We start from the raw sequence: 23,514 nt of genomic DNA on the forward strand, positions 1-23,514 counted from the left end.
CTCTTTCTATTGTTTCTTTAAAACCTGTGGTACCCACAATTTCGTGGAATGTGGCTGAGCTGAAGTCAAAGATAGCTCTCCATGACTGGGACATCTATTTCAATAAGTACAATGTTTGTTTGTTCCAGGAAACGTGGTCCATTGAACCCCTTTTTAAACCTGGTTATTTAAATTTCTATAATCCTGCATCAAAAGGTCCTGTGGGACATCCTTCAGGAGGGCTCGCTGTCTGGGTGATACGGTGTCTAGACTGCGAACTCCAGAAATTATCTATTGACATTCTGACATTCTGGCCATATTTTTGTATGCACCCAAACCTTGTTGATCTCTAAGATACATAGCGGTTTACAAGGAGCGCTTCTCCGTTTTGAGGACTAATTTAGTACTTGCAGTTTAGAGACCAACACTGCAAAGACCAAGTTTATGTTGTTCAAGCAACATAGATCATTTACGGGTAGAGTAATGCTGGGTGGCATTCCACCTGAGAGGGCTGGAGTCTTCATCTATTTGAGGGTTACTCTACGGCCAACAATGTTGTGGAAAGCCCATGTTTATTAAATCTACCTTAAGCATAGGCAGATAACTGGAGCCGTACTTAAAGAACAAAACACTTCATTTAACAAACCAATTACTCTAACCTTACATATATACAATGCAAACTCATTGGGCTCAGCCTTATATGGCTACAAAATATGGGGGTTCTATAACATCTCTTACAAAATCATATCTGAGAACAAGTTCCTAAGAAGCTTAGCCTGTCTTACCCCCAGCACCCTGACTAAAACATTGATGTACAGTGTGGGAAGGAAGACATTATCCAAAAAAATCAGATTGTGGCTACTATAATTTTTTAAAAGGCTATGGGCAACACCAGAATTAGCTCACTATGCTGCTGCTTTGAAGGATGTGGTGGGTGTAGATTGTTAAAACAAAAGTAAGTGGTTCCAGCATATTAAAAATGTGTTGCTAGCCATTGGACTAAGTAAACTACTGAACACCTGTCAACCAATACCTTCAGCTGAACTGCTGAAACTAGATTATTGGTCTTGGATTACCCAAAAAGAGCTCCAGGGGGAAGTAAGCTCTTCTTTGTTTTTAATTTAGGGTTGGAACACTTCCACTACAATTATTCATAAGCAAATGGACTTTGAATTACATGTTTGTTTGCCTGGGTTGTGATAGTCTGAGCCAGAAATTGATTAAACCACTATGGAAGCTATTGGGCAAGCAAAGAAGCTGCACAGTGCTTAGGATTCTAAGATTGGATCCCTGCCCTCTGCATGCTTGCTCTATAGCAAAATTTCCTGGGCAGCTGTGTAAACAAAGATCCAATTTGCATACTTTATAGTGCATCCAGACATGTTGGGGCACATGCATCAAGCATTTTTGTCTTTGCAACTGGGCCGATACGCAGAATTGGCTTGTTTGCGAACTAAAAAATGCTTTTCAGATGCAGCAAACCCTTTTTTGCGACTCAATAATCTGTTACCGAATCGCAAAATGGGTTTGCGATTCGTTATTCGGAAGGGGCGTGTTTAGGGCATCCCTTCCTAGTACCGAATCGCATGGGTAGGGAGGAATGTTTTGTGATCTAAATGGAGTCGCAAAACATTCACATTTTACTACCTACTTTAAGTAACCCATTCGCAAATGGGGACCCCTTCAGCTCTTGAATGTTTGTTACAGCGATTTTTAAGAGCAGGCAGGGGTCCCAAGGACCTCAGCCTACTCTTAAAAATGAAAAGAAAAACTTTAATTTTTGTTTTTGAAGCACATCCCGTTTTCCTTTAAGGAAAATAGGCTGCATATAAAAATTAGCTTTATATAAAAACAATCACAGACATGGTGGTCTGCTGACCCCAGCAGGCCACCATACCTGTGATTTTTGTAATTCCTAGGGGTTTGCAAATTGCGTTCTACCTTATTAATATTCATGAGGTAGGTCATTTGCGATCCCCTAGGAATCGCAAAAAGTGTTCAACACACTTTCATACATGCCCTATTGCTATTTCCTAATTGTGAAACGCAAGGATTGGCAATTAGGAAATCGTAAAACGGTTTCTTCATTCATCTGGCCCATTGAGATTTTTGCACATCTGTCACTTAGTTTTTAAACATCGAGCATTGAAGAGGGATCTAGCTACACATCCTAATTATTGCTTCCCATGCCCTGAGGTGTGTGGTTAGATTCCAGTCCTCGGATTAATTTTCTCATTAAAGTGTTGTTTCTTAGTTACGAGCTCATAGATTATGCCTTTTGTCATGTAATGTTACTTGTTTGATTCATAATGATGGAGTTAATTTTTATGCAACTTATATGTATGTTTGGTATCCCACCACCGCTGTGCTACCATGGGTTTGGCAGTCCATGGACCGCCAAACTCATAATCAAGCCCTAAATCACTTTGGGCAAGAGGTTGGAAGACGTTAGCCAACAAATCCACATTGTCTATTCCCACTCCAATTTGAGCTATTTTCTTAAACGGGTTGGATACTAATGGGGTCACATTTACTATTTCTACTCTAGTCAAAAACAATTTGGGGAAGGAGTTGGACACTAAAGTGGTCACATTTAATATTCTTATTACCAATCAAAACCAATTTGGGGAAAATATCAGATACTAAAGTGGTCACATTTACTGTTCTCACTCCAATCTAAACCTTTTCAGGGAAAGTGTTGGCCAGTGAGGAGGTCACGTTGACTATTCCCACTCCAAACTAAATCAACTTGTGAAAGAAGTTGGACACTAAAGAGTCACATGTACTATTCTCACTCCAATTCAAGACAACTTAAAGAAGATGTTAGACACTGAAAATATTGCATTTACTATTCACGCTCCAGTCTGAACAATTGTGGGTAAGGAGCTAGACACTAAAAAGGTTATACTATTCCAGCTCCAAAGTAAAACAACTTTTGGAAAGTGTTGGACACTGAAGGACTCACACTTACTATTCATACTCCAGCCTAAACCATTTTGGGGAAAGTGTTGAACACTAAAAGTGTTATATTTGCTATTAATACTCTAATCTAAACCATTTTGGGGAAGGTGTAAGACATTATATTGGACACACTTACTATTCCCACTCCAATCTAAACGATTTTGGACACTAGAGGGGTCCCATTTACTATTCGCATTCCAACCTAAACCAATGTGGGGAAAGTATTGGAGACTAAAAGGGTCACATGTGTTATTTCAACTCCAGTCTAAAATATTTTGGGGAAGTGTTTGTCTTTAAAATGGTCACAATTGCTATTCTGCCACCAATCGAAATCAATTAGGGGAAGGTGTTTGGTCACCAAACATATCAGATTTTATGGTTAGTGCTAAGTTATAACAAATATTTTCTTATTTTATCAAAAGCAGATAAACATCATTTTTATTCATGCTACGGGTGGTGGCACAACATGTGCCTCCCAGCATGAATGCACACCAGTTCCTTTCTCGGCATGGATTTTTCAGTCCATGCCATGCAGGAACTGTTTTTGGCAATCTCATTGAGGTACCCATTTTCAGGTCACCTCCGTGGGAATGTAAGAAAAAAGCCTGCTAGAAAGAAGGAAACTCCTAAACTGGCAGGTGATCTAACCATGGCTTTGGAGGTGCTGTGACAGGGAGGGTTTGGCACCATACAGCCAAAGTCTTAATTGAGCCCTTTCTGTCTGATATAATTGCTTCATGTTGGGCTTATTCCTAATTTTGTGATTTTGGCTGCTGATGTGAAGATTTTTAATTAAGTGTTAATACATATTTTGAATTTATCCTTCTTTTCTATGCCATCATTTTTCTTGGGACTAATTTATAAAAATAAATGGTTTAATATTTATTTTAAAAAGGGTAAGTTATAGTGGTGTTTTCTTTTGTTAGGTTTTGTTGGTTAGCATGTAGGTAGGTAAGTTTTATAATGAAGATTTAGCACTTTCTTCTAAGTAGTCTACTCCTTTTTGTTAATAATGATTCTAGCATTACATTGTAGCATGCCATAGATGTTATGGTTTGTTTACTCATTTTAGGTTTAATTTAGCTTACTGAATGCTCTATCAGTAATTGTTGTAAGCTTTGATCTTTTTTGGAGGGCTTCTATAAATTTGCATAATTTAGGTTAGGTTCTTCCTAGTGTTGTTTGGAAGGTATTGTGACATCCTTCTACAGCATTGTTGTTTTCATCTTGTTGGGCCATAGTTTCACTATGGTATTCAGAATTTGGGATGGCATCTGCCAAACCAAGGGGGTCATTAGGATGGGGGGCAGACAAAGTGTTGAAATGGGACTACCCGCCATAAGGGCAGCGGTCCCATGGTGGCCATTAGGATGCGCCCGCCACAGTGACGGGTGCATCCTGCATTCCTGTCATTGTGGCGGGCGGTGCACTCAGCACCGCTCGCCACAATGCCAGGAAGGCATGTCGTGCACTTCCATGCACAACATGACAGGCACCGAGCGGTGCATGCTATGTTGTGAAAGAAACTGCAGGAGGGTACCATAGGTAACGCCCATGTGCACCTGCCGCCACGGAAATGCATACTTCCGCACCAATAGTAATATGGCTGACGGTGTCTGGCAGACACCGCCACCATATTAAACTCTTTTCCGCCCAGTTGAGTTGTTGCCCGGGCGGAAAAGCGGCAGACGGTCTTAACATCCACCTCGGTCCCCCCGCCATAGTAATATGGCGGGGGGGGGAAAGGGGTGACTGGTGGAAACGGGTCTCGGGCTGTGGCGATCCGCCTGAGATCCTAATGGGCCCAATAGTGTCTGTAAAATAGTCCAGTGGGGGCATAGTTTATATTTGTTGTGTTGGTAAAATTGATTTTCTATAAGCATGATGTAGAGGTTAGCTACCTCTGTTATAGGGACATATGCTAGTGATATAAAGAATGCATTTTAAAGGCAAACTGGCAGTTTGATGCATATTCTAAACTTAGTAAAGATTACTGGAGATGTCAAAATATGCTTTGGACAAAAATGGCAATAATAGTCCTGTATGGCTGTGTGTGGGTATAGTATAAACAATTGTTTGTATCATTGCCTGTTCAAAGTCTATTAGAACTGTATGTGGGGAGTACTTGTTTGTTTTTATTTTGATGTGGTTTAGTAGCTCATAGTAGGTGCTGCTTTGTTTTATTCTGTTGGGGAAAAAACTATATTTAAGGCATATTTTATATGTTTATTGCTGGCTCATTTGTGGGGTTCTGATGTTTTTGTTTTATTATTTATTTTTAAGGCTTAATTGATGTTTAGAATTTGCCTGATTGTAATTACTTACAACTTGTCTTTTTCCAGTTGTTTGAGAGTTGAATGCAATGTGTGGTTCTGTTGGCCTGTGATTTGTCTGTACTTCTTGTTTAGTATCTAAAAATTAGAAGAAACATAAGACTAGATGGTTTGGTTAGTTACTTGCAGCTTAGTGTTTTTAATTTAAGTTAGTTACCAATGTTTTAATTTAAATGTTATAATTTACTTGGTAAAGTATTTATAGTTTGTTTTCCAGTTTACTTCCTTAGTGTTCTGTTGGGAATCCAGCCGAGTGTCATTCTTTTTCAGGTTTATTGTTTTTAGTATCAGATGTAGTCAATTTTTCTTTACCTTTTATATTTCTTTGTTAATGAATAACGTTTATTTATTAGTTAGTTTGCTTTACGGTAGATGTTATTGGTTAGTGTTCGTTTAGTCGGAATATTTTTTCTGTTACTACGTTTTATGGTGGGCGGTGGTTAGTGTTTCTATTTTAATGTGAAATATGGTTGTGTTATTTTGCAAATATTTTAATGTTTAATATTATAGTTTAATATTTTAAATGGTAAACAATTGTAAAAAAATATATTATTTTTTATTATCTTATTTTTGTAAGATAAATATTTTTTATATCTGTTTAATGTTCATTTATATGGAATTTTACTTCAAATATATAGTTTGATGATATATATAGACACAGGGTAAATGTCATTTTATTTGTTATATGATATGAAATATTGTGGCTTAATTCTAGTTATAGTATTGTAGATATATTGTGTGTTTTGATAATTTTGCTAATTTATATAGTTATTTAAAGGCAAAAATATTTTTGTTTATGATATTTGTGTTTTTGATATTGTTAAAAAAAAGATATTTTTGACTGTGATATTGTGGTCATTGATATCCCTGCTTTGGTTCATTAGACAATGGATTGTGCTAACTGTCTATGCAATATTTTTATGATGACATTTTTGTGAGGTGGTATTGTTTTCCACAATATTATGTAATCGATTCATACTTTACCATTTTATGTCTGAAAATTATAGCTCTTTAGATATACCCACTTTTCTCATACAGATTTTTCACAGGTGTACATTTTACAAGGGTAGTGGAAACATGCATTTGCATAACGTTTCTCCTTTTTTCATTAAAAAATGCACACTTACACAAGCCTTTTTTGGTACTGAGTACACATGCATTTCAGATGGAAATTGCATTGATGATGTATACCCACAAAGTTGCAGTTTGAGCAGTTGTGGAAACTTGGAGAACACTGATGTTTTCACCTTTTTACCAAACTTAAAAGGGCTTGAAATCCATCTATAGGGTCAATTAAAACCATAAACATGACTCATACAGTCCAGAACAATGAAAAGATGAATATTAATGGTTATTATACCTCTACCTCGGCCATTGCAAATCTTATTAATGGACCTTCATATTTTTTCCTTCCCTTCCTAATTATGTGGATAAACATGCCCAATACAGATGGTAAGTAACTCGACATGGCTGATCGGGCACTGACCTTTTCCATAATTGCCTAAAGTGGGACTTTGCAATTCAGCCAATTGTAATTATACCAAAATAAACTGATATAAGTAATTAAAGTGCTGGTGTGCATGTTCAGAGAACAGATATATATGCTTCACTAAATGAATATAATCTAAATGGTTGTCATACATCTACCTCAACCATTGCACATCTTATTAATGGACCTTCACATTTTTTCTTCCCTTCCTAAATATGTGGATAAACATGCCAAATACAGATGGAAAGTAACTTGAATGACTGATCAGTACAAACCTTTTCCATAATTGCCTAAAGTGTGCCTTTACAATTCAGCCAGTTGTAATTATACCAATACAAACCGATATAAGTAATTAAAGTGCTGGTGTGCACGTTCAGAGAACAGATATATGTGCTTTACTAAACGAACAATGGTATTCAACCAATAAAGTGCCAGGATACAAACTATGTATTATTAAAGAGCTGATGTGTGTGACTAACATTCTTGGTTTATTTTATTTATTTATTTAGTCACTTTTAAAGGGCGAACAGCTACCCCCAACGGGGGTGTCCCGGTTAAGTATATTTTTCCTTAGCATGTCTGGATGTTTTGTTAAAGTGCTGGTGTGCATGACAGAAAATGCTGAATGAAGAAAATGTTGCCTTAACATGACGGAATAGGGAACAGATATTATTGTTATCACTAGCAGCCCATCCTTGCAGATCCAGTTTACCTACTTGTGTGCATTAACCTAAGAATGACAGGGTTGGTGCAGCCTTATATCAGGTGAACTTGACAACCATGCTGACAGATCCTGTTGCCTATTTGGGACCTAATCGTCCCCTCAAGGCCACCACAGGTTCACTCAACACTCGACCTATGTGCTAATCCATTTTTTTTAAATGACTAGTCTAATATTCAAAATTGTGTTGCTTGGGTCCATTGACTCCACCAGTGCAATCCTACGAGACCTGATTCCCCGGTCGAGAAATTCTCATCTAAATAGACTTCTTCATTGGTCAATCAGCACTGGGCAGATATTTCATATAATGTGGAGCAAAGTCTTGATTCCCTGTTGACATAGTCAGCAATTGCAGTCATCACTTAGACCGCCCATCCTCCATTTTGGCATGAGATCTAATGTGGGTATCTCACCAAATCAGAGGGCCAAAAATGACAGTTTAACCTTCCGATGATAGGGTGCTGAACGCAGGAGTGATTTTCTTGGTGTTACATATGATTTCATAACCAGCCACCCATGAAAACATTTAGTCAACCTTTCCTGTCTGCAATCCAGTTTTGCTGTCTGGTTGACTTGTTTACCAGTTTCTTAAAGGTTTGCCAAGTGATGTTGAAGCTTATAGATCGCCCAGTTCAAGCGTCCTGATACTATTCTCAAGATGTTACTTTTTGTGAGGTGGTATTGTTATGGGCGCCATTTCCCCGTTGTAAATTAATTTCGGACCAGACTAAATTGGCCAAGGTATTATCAGCAGCTTTACAAATGCTGCCAACCTGGCCAGTGACAGTTAAGTATATAAAAATTCATGCCGCAGTTGTGCCTGCACGGCCACCCTGGGTAGCCTGATGTTAGTTAATAGGATTTTATCAATAATTTGTCAGGCAAAGGAGCCTCGTTACCTAGCATTATCTCTGAGCCATACGCTAGGGTTGGCATCAGTTTGGTTTTCATAACTGCTCCCATAGATTCCAGTTCATGACCACGAATCGATCTAGCATGTGATGAGAATCCATAATTAATAGCCTTTGCTTTCCCCTTAATAGCCTACTTCTGAGTTGCAAAAGAGCCATTTGCATCTATTTTGACCCTTAGATAAAAGTAGGTGGTTACCTTGTCAATTTTTTTTCCATTGAGGAACCATTTTCGATTTTTGTTGGGGCCCTGGTTGTAAGCCATTACACTTGTTTTTTTGTAATTTACTTCCAGATCATTCTTTGCTGTATGAATACCAAGGGCATTAAACAGTCTTTGAAGCCCCATTTGAGTTTCCTAAACAGCAGTAAATCATCAGCGTATAAAATGTGAGATATTTGTGGTCCTACCATGCTCGGCACGTGAGGTATCTGCCCATTTAGCCCTGTTGAGAGATCCACCAAATACAAATTGAAAAGAAGGGTGGCTGGCACACAGCTGTTTTAGGCCAGTTGTTGTGTGCACTTTCTTTATTATATGCATACCATCTCCAATTTTTATCTTGACTCATGTTTCCAACTATACCAGCTTATTTGCTCGGAGGATGATTGGTGGAATGCTCCATCACTGGAGCTCAGCCCACAGCTCAATCTGTGGCATGCAATCAAAGTCTGCCTTGAAGTCAACAAAGCACATATAGATGGTTGTTCCATTTACCTTTGTTTAATTTGTAATTAGGCTCAGGGTTATACCATTGGTTAACGTGTCTTGACCCCTTAGGAAGCTGGTTTGATTTAAAGGGAATCTTCCATTTTCATGCAACCAAGATTCCAGTTCATGTATTATCAACGGTGAAACGTTTTTGAGCTCTCCTTCCATGAGCGCAATTTAGCTGGTAGTTAGAAGGTGAACATGCCAAGCCTTTCTTGGGGTGAAATATTGACCCCCTCCAACTATCAGGGATGATGTCATTTTTTGTAATGTAATCAAAAATTGACGCCAAAAAGCCTGCCCACTGTGATGTAAAGTGCTTAAATAGTGTCTGAGGTAGCCTATTTGGGCTGGGAGCACAATCTACCCGTGACTTTTAATTGACTTTCTCTACCTCTGCCGATGTGATTATCCATGGTGACAAATTGTCTTTATTGGGGGATTGATGGCTAGTTGTATCCATTGGACTTCCCTTAAAATGTAGTTTGTAGTTTCAGGTATTGAACCCACTTCATCTCACTAATAGTAGCACAGTTTGCCGCCCCAGGACCATTATCACACCTATTTATTATCTGCCAGAATCTTTTTGAGTCATTTGTTTTGAAGGCATGTTGCAGCTGGGCCAAATCTCTTTTTTTACCAGCGTCTCTCATTGCGAAATTGTTGTAATATTTCTGGGTCTCCTGGGTTTTGACGCAATTGTTGGAAATGTTTGCCTGTTTTCTTTTTTCTTTTTCAAATGTGGAGAGGCATAGTTATTAAGTTATAATATACAATGCAAGATCCCATATTATGGCTATTCTCTTCGCAGCTTTTGGTCATGCTGTCAGTGAGTGTTTCCCATGCCGCTATAGGATTAAGATCAGTTGGAGCTAGGTAATGCAAGCTTGCGACCGCCTCCTCTGCTATGCTGCTGACGGTGCATGGGGTACACTTCAAATGTTTCAGATTTTCTGTGTAGGTCTCCCCCTGCAATGTATGAACTGCCTCGTGTTTGCACATTAGTGCATTCACCATAATTACCTGAGAGTTGTGGTCACTCTCTACATGGTGGACTATGCTATAATCGCAAACTTGATTGTATAGGGACATCGGAACAAGTGTATAGTCTAAAATGCAGCCCATATTGCCCCAGACTCTTGTCCAGGCAGGTGGAGTATCAGCTGGCTTCCGACAGTTCAAAGTGTTTAGGCCGATTAGCTTGCAGGCCTTTGTAAGTTCTTCTCCATGTTTATCCCTCTGAATATTCAATGGCATTACTTGTTCTGGGAGGCGGCCAACTGCATCCTTTTTGGCTTCTGTTTGCTGGTGGAATAAGATGAGGTTAAAGACTCCAGTGACTAGCCAGTAGGACTTGTGATTACTATTTTTTGATTGGGATAGGTGGGCTTCCATTCTTCTAGAAGATAATGCTCTTTTCTTTGTTTTGATGAATAGATTTATGAGCAAGATCGATTCTTTAGAATTATGATCCCAACCTTCCACTTTGAATACAAACATATTAGGGTCATCCACATACACTTCTGCAGTTGTATTCACTAGGTTAGTGTTGATGTCAATTGCTAGGCCACCTTTCGCCCTTCCAAAGGAGATTTTTCTTACAGATGGTTTTATGTATTCTTTATAGCCAATGAGGGAAATGCTATCTTGCGCCCAGGTTTCCCGAAACATTAGAACATGAAATGATACCAGATATCCTGTGAACACTGGATCCATGGATTTAGTCTGCAGACCACTGATGTTCCAGGAACTGAATGACAGGCCACCCTGAACAATGACTGGTGGCTGCTGCTCGACTCAATCCCAATAACTTCCAGCTCAAGACAGGGCTATGGGTAGCCAATCCCAGGTGTTTTGGTGCTCATTGTCTGTTACCAACCTTTTGCTGCTGCCCTGAATATGATTGTTTTTGTGCTCAGCCCTGAGTGAGAATCCCCAACTTGCTTCTCTTAGTACTGACAAGTTGAACACCACTTGATTGTCTAATGGTGGCCCGACTACGAGCACATGGGGGTATCTATCCCCCTGGTGGACAGTTACTTCTATGCCCTAGGCTTTTAGATGCTTTCTCTTCTCCAAGATCTGATCCGAAGGTACCGGAGATGAGAAAGCAACCAGGGTAGGATCCGTATGCTGTTGCGCTCTTGCTGGCAGGAACAAGATTGATGAAATGTCTTCAGACTTAACATGCTGCATGCCTGGTAAGGCTTTAATCAGCTTTAGGATACTTGAATGGTTTAAAACATCATGTACACCTCTCAATTAAAATTCTGGGATCCATAGTAGCATCTGTCCAGTATTGATCAGACCACCAGGTTGATCACCAGCACTGAAATGAACTCTTGATGTCAGTGAGTTATGAACAGTGATAGCTCCATTTACAGCCAGCACTTTTTGTTCCAGGAGGCCTTACTCCCCTATAGGCTGGCTTTGCGTTTCTTCCTCCTTAAGCTTTTGGCTTGTGATTACTCAGATATGTAATTTTGCTTTTTGTGAAGTCAATGGATTAGGAAATGAAGGGGTTCAGGAATAACGTGCCTGCTCCATGCTAATGCCTTCTATCACAGTCTCCGGCCAGGGTTTATAGTTCACAATTGGTTGTGGAGTCCCATTGTGTTTGCCTATTATTCAAAACAGTGTATTTTTTTGATCTGTTAGACTGATCCATTGATTATTTATCTCTCTCTGTGGGCTGGCATATCCTCAAACTGCTGATACTGGTAGGGCTGACTGATGCTTTAGGGCCACCTCTGGCCCTAGCTCTGGCTCTGAGTCATAAATGGCACTGCTGTTCCTCCAGGCGGAAAGGTGACCAATGTCTACACCACTTGCTTTATTTTGTGGTTTCCTTTGTGCCGTAAAATCTCCTGATATGGTCTCTCTTTCCCACTTCCTTTTGGTAGTGTTTTGTGCCTTGCATCGTTCTCTTCCAGATATCATCTTTGTTTACTTTGCTCTAGTTGATTTTGAACTGAATAGTGGCAACCGCCTTGTTATAGCTGCTATCCAGGCTAGATGCTCTTAGGAAGTTTCACTACGGCTGCTGATTCTTTTGCGGATTGGCTATGAAAGGGTCCTTCTCCTGTCCTTCTTCTGTCTCTCACCTTGTAAATTGCCTTATCTAAAAAATTAATATGCCTACTTTAGGACAGTATTGATGCGGTTCCTCTATCTTGTTTGTTCTGCTTTATCCTCTGTTTGAGGTGAAAGACTCTCTTCCTGTCCAGTTTAAGAGGAATCACGTAGAGTTACTTAGAGTTGTGGATGGGTAGTAGTTACAAATGGCTTTGGAGTGAGACAATATGATCCTATAGTCTAGGATATCCTGTAGGTTTCCAACCGTGAGTGCAGAGACGCTTATAACTGCAAGCAGACGTATAATCGCATATATTGGGCTGTAAAAATGGGCCCCTTGACTCCGACCCAGACTGCAACAATGTAGCAGCTGCAGCACAGCGTGGTCTATAAAACCAGCTCTGGTGAATGCCCAATTACACCAACTTTGTTAACCAACATTTTGCTGTGAACTGCGGGTCAACCAGCAAGCCCAACCAGGTTATCTGAGGTTACTAGGAGGGGTTATAAAGGGTTACCTGGGGGGGGCTGTCCCAGCCAAAATTCTACCTTGCTACCACTCCACCCCAGCCACCATTCCCTGAAACCGAGGTCCAAGCTTTTGGGGATGGAGGGGGTGAGGTGTAAAGCGATGAGGCTGGGGTGTAATGCAGTAACTGACCAGGAGCTCACCAGACCTAACTGGGCTTGCACTCAGCAGCAGACTACTAAAGCTTAGGGTGACCAACCATCCGTAAATTTCACGGAGAGTCCGTAAATTAGAGCTTTTGTCCGTTGTCCGTGATGAATGTCTTAACGGACGGCATTTGTCCGTAATTTTAGCTACTCAGATTAATAACAAAAGTTGATTTGCACAATTCCGATTCCCCAGCTGACCTGCAAGGGAGTCTCCTGTGCTGCATTCCGGAGGGAGGGGCAGACGGTGAAAAGAAATAAGCTCAGGGTGTCTGCTTCCCCAAAGAAATGCAAATGTTTGTAAATGGGTAGGTGGCAAATGTAAAGGCCGCTTGAGAGGCGCTAATTGCTGGAATCCTTGGAGCTTCCTGAAGACAGGATATTTACACAGTTCATGAACTAGAAAAACTATTGAAAGATCAAGAGATTAGGGCAAAGCAAGCCGTAGAAGGGATTTCGGGACACACTGAGAAGTATACTGCAAACTTTGAGAAAGAAAAGGGCACCAAGATCGAACACCTCAATACTAGGTGATGTTTAATTTATTTTCAACTGCTGGGTGGCAATCGTTGGATAGCCACTTAGAAGTTTGGCAAAGAGCATATAGTCCTCCAAGTTTTTTATCCTACTTTATGGCACAGTATGCAAAAGTGTGCAATAGCACCATAAAGGTTTTAATGAGCACAGTTTTGTGTCACTTCAGCATACATTATTTCTTGGATGTTCTGATGTTTTCCTTTGTTTGATTAGAAACTTCAACAATTTGTTTAGAAACGTAAACTTTCTTCTGCAGTATTTTTTTACGAGCTTTTTTGTATCTCCTCTGATCCCTACATCTGGCATTGCCACCCTTTGACATGAAGGTGTACATTTTCATTTATGTACCACACTACCTTTTAATTTTGGTCGTCTCGTATAGTGCCACCTGAAAGCAGAAGTATTAGATTTTTTTTCCTACAACCTGAGGAGCCATCTTGTCCATCAAGTTCTAGCCTTCTACTTAGACCTCACATTTGTTTTTGTTGCATTCTCATGTGCTTTCTTTGTTGCTCTTTGCTATAGTTGCTGAAGTGGCTGACACGCCAGATTTTGTGGGGGCAGGACCGCAAGCTTCAGCCCGCACCAGCACACTTAAGACCAGAAAGCAGGGTCCTGAAATTTGCACCAGTCAGGCTCATAAACAACGGATCTTTCACCCGCTGCGCAGGATACTCCCAGGCAAAGACTGGGCCAAAAGTGGGCCTGTTTGCGCCTGGAAGAGGTGGGCTGGGCCATCGCCCTTGATTTTGCTGCTAGGGGAATTGTAATTTCGGACAAGCCTGTAATTAGCGTGACCTGTGACTTTAATCAGATGTAATTGTCTATTAAAAGCACCCTAGCTTATCTTTTTATCTGCCCATTAGCATAGTTGGATAGCTAAGCGAAAGCTAGGACCTAAGATGGAGGGAGCCACTGCCAAAAAAAAAAAGATCAGTATATAGATTAGTATATTAAAAAGGATTGAAGATTCCCTGACTTAAATATATCAAGCTGAAACAGACGGCCCTCTTCTATAATCCAACCGCCATGACTAAATCAGATATAGTCTGGGCTAAAAAAAATTTGTTAACGCACTGTGCACTACCAAAGGGAGGAACCCAAAATCTCAAAAAATACTATTAGGGAGTATGTTATGTTACAAACCTCACCAGCCTTGGAGCCGTATCTTGGGTGGGTGGATAAATCGAGACAGATTGTCCTTAATTTGGTTTAGACTAGGCTTCGTGAGATGGCACCTCGGTGTCCCCCTTAGGCACAGAGTTCATGTATATTACATACAGTGGAACCCAATCTCATATGTAATGATATGCCCTCTGTGGTGAGAGAAGATATGCCCTTTTTGTTGAAGGGTCACACATCCTAGCCCCTTGCAGTACATTGCCGCTGAGTTTGGGTGGCACTCATCCTGAAAGGCTGCTATAGTCTCGCAGCACTCTCTGGCCTTTTCCTCATATGTCCTCTTTTGTATCTCTCCGCTGGCATAGTCAGTGCTCGTCCAGACAGAAATTCACACAGAGCTTTTCTTTCCCTCAGTCAGAATCCATGGGCTGATTATGCCATTCTGGAGTTCATCCTCATCTGAATTATTTACTATTGTGCGACCTCCTCTGATGTGTCTGTAAAACTTACTTTTTGTCCCAATTTTGTTGTCCTGAATTTTGACCTTCTGTCCTGAATTTCTGTCCTGAATTTTGACCCTTTGCCAGTTGGTCACCCTACTAAAGCTGCCTTGTTCGTGTGCAATATTGTGCATTCACTCACCCCCTACCTGTTTTCATCTTCAATGCCCACTTGCAGCTCTGCTCAATCCACAGGCAGTGAAGGAGGAGGTGAAGGGGAGAACTAACAGCATCCTTAGTTTATGTTTATGTTTATGTTCATGGGATTTGTAAAGCGCGTGACTACCCTTGGGCATCTCAGCGCTGCGGTACAAAGCAGAGCAGGAGGGAGAGACTAGCCTTGTGGAAAAAGCCAGGTCTTGATTTTTTTCCTGAACTGGGTTTTATTTTGGATGGATCGGATGTCAGGATCCAAGCTATTCCAGAGTTTGGGTACAAGATGGAAAAGGATCTGCCCCCCATCTAGCTATTTTAGCCGTGGTATTCTTCATGAGAAATTTTGAGCTGGATCTCAGTTGTCGTTAGGGAATGTAGTGGGTAACCAGTTTTTGAAGAAGTGCAGGGCCTCTCCCGTACATAGCACAATGAGCCAGGTTGAGTGCTTTAAACTTGATTCTTGCCTGAACAGGAGGCCAATGAAGTTCCTTCAGTCTGGGTGTAATTGACTGGGTCTGGGTATATTTAGTAGTAACCGAGCTGCTGCGTTTTGGACGACCTGCAGACGGTTAACTACATATTTCGGGGATCCCAGAAAGAGGGAGTTGCCGTAGTCCAGCCTTGAGACCACTAAGGCCTGGACCACCGTTTTTTTACCATCTTCCGGGAGTAGGGGCATGATCTTTCTGAGCATGCGTAGAGTCCCGAAGCAGGTACCGGAGAGTTTTTTTGCCTTGGTCTCCATTGTGAGATTTTTGTCTTACCACATGCCCAGATTTTTTATAGCTGGTTTGGGTGTCGGGGGTGGTTCCCAACTAATGGGCCATGGGTTGTCAACATGGGGATTCAGGCTATTGCCTAGAATCATCAGCTCAGTTTTATCCCCGTTCAGTTTAAGTTTGCAGTCAAGCATCCATGATCCAATTCTCTCAAGGCACGGGGTAAGTTGTCGGAGGTCGGAATTCAGATTGTCTGATATTGATAAGACTAGTTGTGTATCATCCACGTAGAACACAACGGAGATACAAAAATCTTGAATGATGCGTGCAAGGGGGCTGAGATAAATATTAAAAAGAGTGGGGCTCAGGGAAGATCCCTGAGGTACTCCCCAGGGGGCCGGGAAGGGATCGGACTTGAACGTGCCTTCCACACATTGGAAGGATCTGTCACTTAGGAACAAAGCAACCCATTCTTTTGCTGTACATTTTATGCCCACTTCTTCAATTCTTTGACTCAGCACTGCGTGGTCGACCGTATCAAATGCGGCACTGGGGTCTAAAAGCACCACAGCTGCCATTTTTTCTTGATCTAAGATGGATTTAAGTTGTTCAGTAACCACCAGCAGTGCAGACTCAGTGCTATGCTTGGGTCGAAACCCCATTTGTGTTTGGTGGATTATGTCATTATTTTCAAGGAAGGTGGATATTACAGTGTTAGCGTGTTTCTCCGCCATTTTGCCCACTATTGGCAGAAGGGATATTGGTCAATAATTGGAGAGTTCAGCTTGGTCCAAATGTGGCTTTTTTAGCAAAGGTTTGATGATGGCATGTTTCCATTCTTTTGGAACAATGCCCTGCTCAGTAGTGTTCTCCTGACAGCTGGAGTCTGCAGCAGTCCCTACGGCTCGGCTCAGCTCAACCCTTACCGGCTGTCAGGGTCACGGATCAGTAGATTGATGAATCGAGGAGATTAGCCCAGGTTGAAGGGATCTATAGCTGCGGTACTTCTTCCCAGGCTCCCGGACAGAGGATCCCCTTACATCTGCATGCTGCTACTGCTGCCCCTGCGTGTGACGTCACGTACCATTTCAGACTCAATAAATCATCTGTGAGTGGAAGAGGCTCAACAGTGAATACAACACAGGCTAGTTTTATTGTTAAAATCAACAGCAACAGTAATGATATACTGCAGAGTAACCATGGGTGTCATTCACAAAAAATTGTTTTAAGTTATCTGCGTAAATCCGCAAAAACCTAGGCATAGGGTTTGGGTAAATTTAAAATTGTTTTTGAATTTTCAAGCACTCACATACATGCATATTTCTATAAATGGAAATGTCAATGTGCATTTCCACAAGTGGAAATGAGATGTTCAAGTGCATTTTCTCTATAAACATTTTATTGTTACCATAGTAGGCTTATATTAATCATGATTGTTTCCCGATAGAGTAACTCTTGGTCTCAGGACCCACTAATCCTGTGGAGGTAAGTTCCTATTTCCATGAAAACAGATATACTTCTTCCCTTGACAGGAGTAAATCTCAAAACAGTTTCAGGGTGAGCAAGTGCCAATGTGTTTGAATAGCCACTAACTTGCAAGGTGCTCTCAAACACTTTGAATATCTAAAAACTTGCAACGTGTGCACGTAGCAGGGAATGGTCACAATCCCTTCCCTCTGAGCTTAGCGCACTGTGAAAGTTGCACTATACTTTTGGACACTACTCTCCACATTCTGAGAATCAATAAAGAAGATAATTTTGAAGTCATTTTGAAGAGATTATCACCAAAAGTATGCTTTCTGATATTTACCTGTCTCCTTCCAGCTCACACACCATGCTTAAAACTGGGGTCCAATCAAAAGCACCCGGCTCATTTCTCAGCCACCTCTCGTATGCTTGGCGGTTTGTGTCAGTCCAGTCACTTGCAATGATGTCATTAAAGCACTCACAAGCTGACATAATCGTATGAATGGAGGGTCCACATCCAATGTCAATAAGAAGGTCACCTTTCACATCACCTGGAATACAAAAGAGGAGTAGGCCAGACATGTACAGAGAGTCACTGCAGTTTTGGCCAAAGTAGTTCTTCTGAAAGGATGATATCCCCCTTAAGTAACTGAATGACATGACTAAACGCAATAAAAAAAGCTACTTCAGCTGTACAATAATATTACTCTAAATCTATTTGGGAGGGAGGGCTGTGACAACGGGATGGTTAAGATACTAATTAGAGATTTGTAAACATTCTCCTATATCTTAACCTGAATCCTTTTCGCACTCGCTCTTCCATTCTAAACCTCTTTTCATTTCACATTTTTGTCTCCCTCCCACATGTCTTTCCTCTGTTTCAAGTCTACCCGAAGGTAGTCCCAGGAGGCCCAGGATCTGGTTAGCTGACGAGGAGGAGCTACACTGACAAAGCGTTCCAGAGTCTCCCACTGTGCAGGATGCCAAATTCTGTGGGACGGCAAATCCAAGAAGTCACAGGAGCCGGGCAGCTGAGGAGGGGCTGTACTCACAATATGCTACAAAGTGCAGTCTACATGACACCCCAGCAAAGCCCAAGCTGAGGGCTGGCCTGTACCACTCAATTTCACAATCACTAACTGTAAATTCCAGGTTAATTAAACCACTCTGATGTTGGTTGTTAATGCTGCCTGCCCTGAAGCACATTAACATCTTAAGTTAGACTTAAATAGCGCCCCGAGAAATAGGGAGAGAGTTATGTCAGCTCACAAAACCGTGCTGAGGGCCAGAAAGATAGAGCTTAGTAATTCAGCATGGGCCAACTCACAAGCAGAAGAGACTGCCAAGGACCCTATCAATCAATCAATCAGTGGCACTTATAGAGCGCGCTACATACCCGTAGGGTCTCAAGGCCTTTTTTAGGGGAAGTGGAAACTGTTCTTTATTTACAGAAGGGCCAGCCTTGAAGGTCAATTAATTCATTTCAGCAGACACTTGGTCTTCTCACTTTCTTCAACTATTTAAATATGATAACCATGCTCAGAGAGACTCAGTTCATGCAGATATCATAATATTTGATATAGAGGCTGCAATCTAATTTAATCCCTCTATAGAGGTAAATGAAATAGCCCAAGCTGTTAAAAAGTGTCTACGTGGAAAAGCCCTATGCCCTGAACTGATCTTATATGCACTTATGCAGCACGCAGATACCCGTAGGTATCTCAGTGCTCGTTTTGGCGTACATGTGGATATTTTTGAAGATTGATATTTGGGTGTCTTTGCTCACTAATGTGATTAGAGCTGTAATCACTGGCCCAATAATGCCCACATAGAATGAAGCAACTTCCTTTCCTATTTTCAAAAAGGTTGACAGGAATAACCCAGTCTGCTATCACTATATATCTTGGCTGGACTCCATGGTTAACATTGTGGGCTGGGTACTCCTTTTGAGGCAGGAGGATTGGTCAGGTCCTAAAAATATTCTCTCAGATGCTCAATAAGGTTTCAGATCAGGAACTGGCAAAGCAGAACAATGTTTAAGGGCCTAATTATGAGTACGGCGGTCCTGGAACTGCTGCACCCGTAGATGGCGTCGGAATGCTGCCATTGCCTCACGTCTCCAACCCGATTATGATGGTGGTGGTGGACCCGCCACAAGACTGCTGCCACCACCAGTATCCCACGGCAGCGGGAAAAGCAGGCAGAAATCATGGAAAGGCCGATGCTGGCACCCCTGAGCAGATTACGATCTGCCTTCCGCCAAGTACTTCATGGCGGAAAACCCGCCTTGAAAAGCTTTGTCAAAAGACACGTAAATGGGTCCCTAAGAGGGCCCCTGGGCATATCTGCCCATGTGGGTGCATGCAGGGGGCACATGATGTTCCCCCCTAAAAGTGCTTGGTTGTGCATGCACTGTGTGGCTTGCACAACATGGTGCCTGAGACACCAGGCTTGGACATGCTGGATGCACTTTCACAGCAGCGGTATGTTTTTTAGGCTCTCCTATAAGGCAAACATTCATGCCCGCATTAGGCCGCCGCTGCACTGCAAGCCCTGGATTACTGTTGTAATCCATCTGGAGGGGTTACCGCTGGCTTTTTGGTCTTCCTGGGACCACTGCGGGGAAGATACTACAGGAAAATCACCAAACTTGTTTTAATTTCGTAAATCTATCTCTCTTAATTGGAAAGTATGTCCATTTAAGAAAAGTACAGTACACTTAGCATTCATGGACCTCTGAAGCGTGTTTGATACAGTGACCTGCTTTAAATGATGGTTAATTTTGGAAAATATTGGGGCTGATTTGGCATTGTAGCTTGATTGCATCATCCACATTGGAACACTATGGTGAAAATACGTTACTGCCACTGGGGAATGCACTACACTTTCAAATAGTAACCAGGAAGTACAACAGAGATATATATTGGCCATGTTTTTATTTTTTATTTTAATGGGCTAGAAGTTTTTTTTATTACAAAGTTGGCATGACATCCCAAGGGTACGTAATCATGAAATACCCATGCTTTTATATGCAGAGGATGCTGTTCTTATTGCTAGGACTGTTATCAGCCTACATACTTTGATGGTTGCCTTTTGTCATTTTATGGGTTCTTTAGAGATAAAGGTAAATCATTCAAAGTCCTTTATAATGATCAGTGGATGTAGAGGCATCACAACTAAAGTGTATTGAATAGAAGGCATCCCAGTTGCCAAGGTGAACAGTTTTAATTATCTAGGAATCTCTTTTGATTCACACCCTAAATAGGGACGACTGAATTTTGAGATTCCAAGTATTTTCAAGAATGATCAAAGCAGTATTTTGCTGCACTTCAAAGTTTGGACACAGGCCTGTGAGAGAGATGCTAACTATTTTTAAGACTGCATGAATTTCGGTTGCTACGTATGGGGCAGGAGTGTGGAGGATTTCTAATTCTGAGATTCTTTCATGGACAGCTAATGGTTTGGCCAGGGATGGCAACTTATGTTGCCAAAGGGAGGTCAGACTTGAATTGTTTGTAGAATATAATTAGGTGGGCCTCTCTGTTGCTTTGGCTCAAAATTTGACAAATCCCAGAGGTAGGTCTAACAAAAACATTCATAAGAGATTGCATAGTCTTTAGTATTTAGATATTATGGATAAACATGCCATGAATAGCCTCTGTTAGGGACGTCTTTGCAAGTATGGGGGTAGGGTAGTACATTGGCAACTAAGACACAGCCTGGCATACTGCAAGAGCTCCATTTAGGCTCATTTAGGCTCATTGTTCCTGAACTGTACAGGTCCGAGCATCAAATAAATTGCTTTTGTCACTATTAAACGGCAAATTATCCTGCATTGTCCCCCAAATATGATCATGACTTTTATCTAACTTTTATAGAAAACCCTCAATATAGATTGTATTTCACCTACCTATTCCTTAGCTCATTACAGTTCTTCTCAACAAGGAGTGTGGTCGTAAACCTCTCAAGCTGCCCTTGTGACAATAACTCCTAACAAAGCACAGCCCACTTTATGCTTTCTTGCTCTTTATGTCGGACATGGCGCTTAACTCCAATTTTAATGCTTCTCAACATTAGAACGTATAAGAAGGGAATATTATACATACAGCGTTTATGGCAGAAGTTTGCTGCACAGTAATCACCTTCTTTAGATGCTCACAAAATACAAGCCACATATATTGATCCAATATTTAAAACAAACTGCTGTTTGTTGCTCAACAGTAGTAATTTTATGGACCTCAAAAGGATAAAAAGCTGAGTGGATCTGTTGGGATTTGAACCGTTGTCCACTATGTCAAACACAAGCCCTCACAGGGGGTGCATTAATTCACTAAGCCACCAGACAACACCAAGCACCTAGCTCTCAGAACAGGCCAAAGAATATTCAAAATTGAATAAAATAGTCAATAGACCAAATAAAACAATCTGGTCTATGAAAATTGCAATCAATTATGAATTATCGATCAGTTTATCATTTTAGCTCGTCAGTTTTAACTTTTAATTACAGTCCTTTACTGCTAACATTTCTCTCAATCTAGCATCTCACTTCACTTCTCCATCTCTCTCGGACCAAGACTTGCATTCCCCCTTTTCATATATTTTCACCCAAGGATCCTTCCTCTTCCTCTCTTGGGTACAGAAATGTCTAAGACCACATGACACTGATGTAAAATAAAAAATCTGGGACCATTGGATTTGCTGCTCTAAGTGCTGTTCATTTCTATTCTCACAAAGGACCAGCTAAATGTTACTCCATTACGTGTTTTTGCAAGAAAAAAGTGTAGAATCAGTCATGTCTGAATCTGAACTTCTGACTTGAATGTCACAATCCAGGGCCCATGTTATGCCTCTGTAAAAAAATGTGTTGTCCAGGGATTTTCATTTTTCATTTGTGTTTTTGGATCATTACAGAAGTAGTTCAGCTTGGGTAGATATTGCTGATTCAGGATATATTTTTCAGAAATATTTAAGATGTGTTGCAGTAATGATGTAATGTTTCAGGAACTCTGAGACCTCTATAATATATAATTCATGTTGGTGTCAAAGCAAAAGTTTGAGGAGTCAAGCAGTTAAGGAGACAAACAATTACTTCTCGGAGCAACCCTATGCCATTTTTCCAAAATGGCGTGTATTTATAAAAGAAGAAGAGACATATGTAGAATTGAAACCAATAATAATGGTTTTTAATCCTTTTATATATACTCCAAACAATGTTTATGATCTGCATGTGAAAAAAATGATGTTTATCACTCCTGTTTTAGACAGATTTGCATAGTTTTTTGATTTGCTTCAACAATCGCTTTTGAAACATTTGCATTTTAGAAGGGCATATGGATAGGGACATCTTGTACGTTCTGTCGGTAGAGTCTTTAGAATTGTTGTAGGTTTTATCACCCCATCAATATCTTCCCAACCAAATTCACACAGATCTTTTTCTACATATGCATGATGCAACATATTTACACATCTTCTGATCAATAAGATCGCTCTTTTAATGTGTCCAGGCACAGAATATGTAAATAATTCAATAGTTTTGTGGCACACTAAAGTTACTGTATTCCACTATAATTAAACTGATTGATGCTTGGGTAGGGTGCAGGTGGGTATCTCCCTCTGACCTGAGGGCGTAATTCATGAAGATAACAGTTACGTTGTTTAATTGTAAACAATATCCCCACTTTGCACACCAGAGGGTTCAATGTCCCTTTAAGAAAATTGAAAACGTTCAAAAAACCAATGAAATCTTCTTTTGAAATCTTCTTTTTATTGAGTTGATGCCATTATGTTAGGTCACACTTATGGGTTAATTATCAATACCCCCTCGTTACGAGGAAACTTCTCAATGTTGCATTTCATGTAAATACATTAGTGTACATTCCCGAAGCACTTCGGGTCAAAGCCCTTCAGAGGAATCATTATGAACAACAAAACAAATCTAATGTTCAATGATTCAAGAGGCAGGAGCCGCATATCTAGGTTAGAAAAGACTGCTGGTTGAAAACCATAAATGATGTGAACCATCACTTGTGTCAAGTGCAAAACAGAAAATAAAAACAAAGGTGACTATATCATCTGTGTAATAGTTTCTCAAGAAAAAGTACAACTACTGCATCATGTTTGTGACATTTATCAACATTCCATGTGAATGAAATTGTGC

The 23,514-nt window shown here is 40.8% G+C and overlaps 1 protein-coding gene across 1 annotated transcript in view; it reads right to left on the bottom strand.

Moving 5' to 3' along the window:
* LOC147732849 (nicotinamide N-methyltransferase-like) overlaps nt 1-23,514 on the bottom strand; it is a 186,779-nt gene that overhangs the window by 28,105 nt on the left and 135,160 nt on the right. The window contains exon 2 of the mRNA XM_086957394.1: nt 17,701-17,908. Coding sequence (XP_086813520.1) covers nt 17,701-17,908 — 208 coding nt within the window. The remainder of the gene's footprint in view (nt 1-17,700; nt 17,909-23,514) is intronic.

The sequence above is a fragment of the Lissotriton vulgaris genome, chromosome 2_1 (genome assembly GCF_964263255.1).
Source record: "Lissotriton vulgaris chromosome 2_1, aLisVul1.2, whole genome shotgun sequence".
In the NCBI taxonomy this organism is placed as follows: domain Eukaryota; kingdom Metazoa; phylum Chordata; class Amphibia; order Caudata; family Salamandridae; genus Lissotriton; species Lissotriton vulgaris.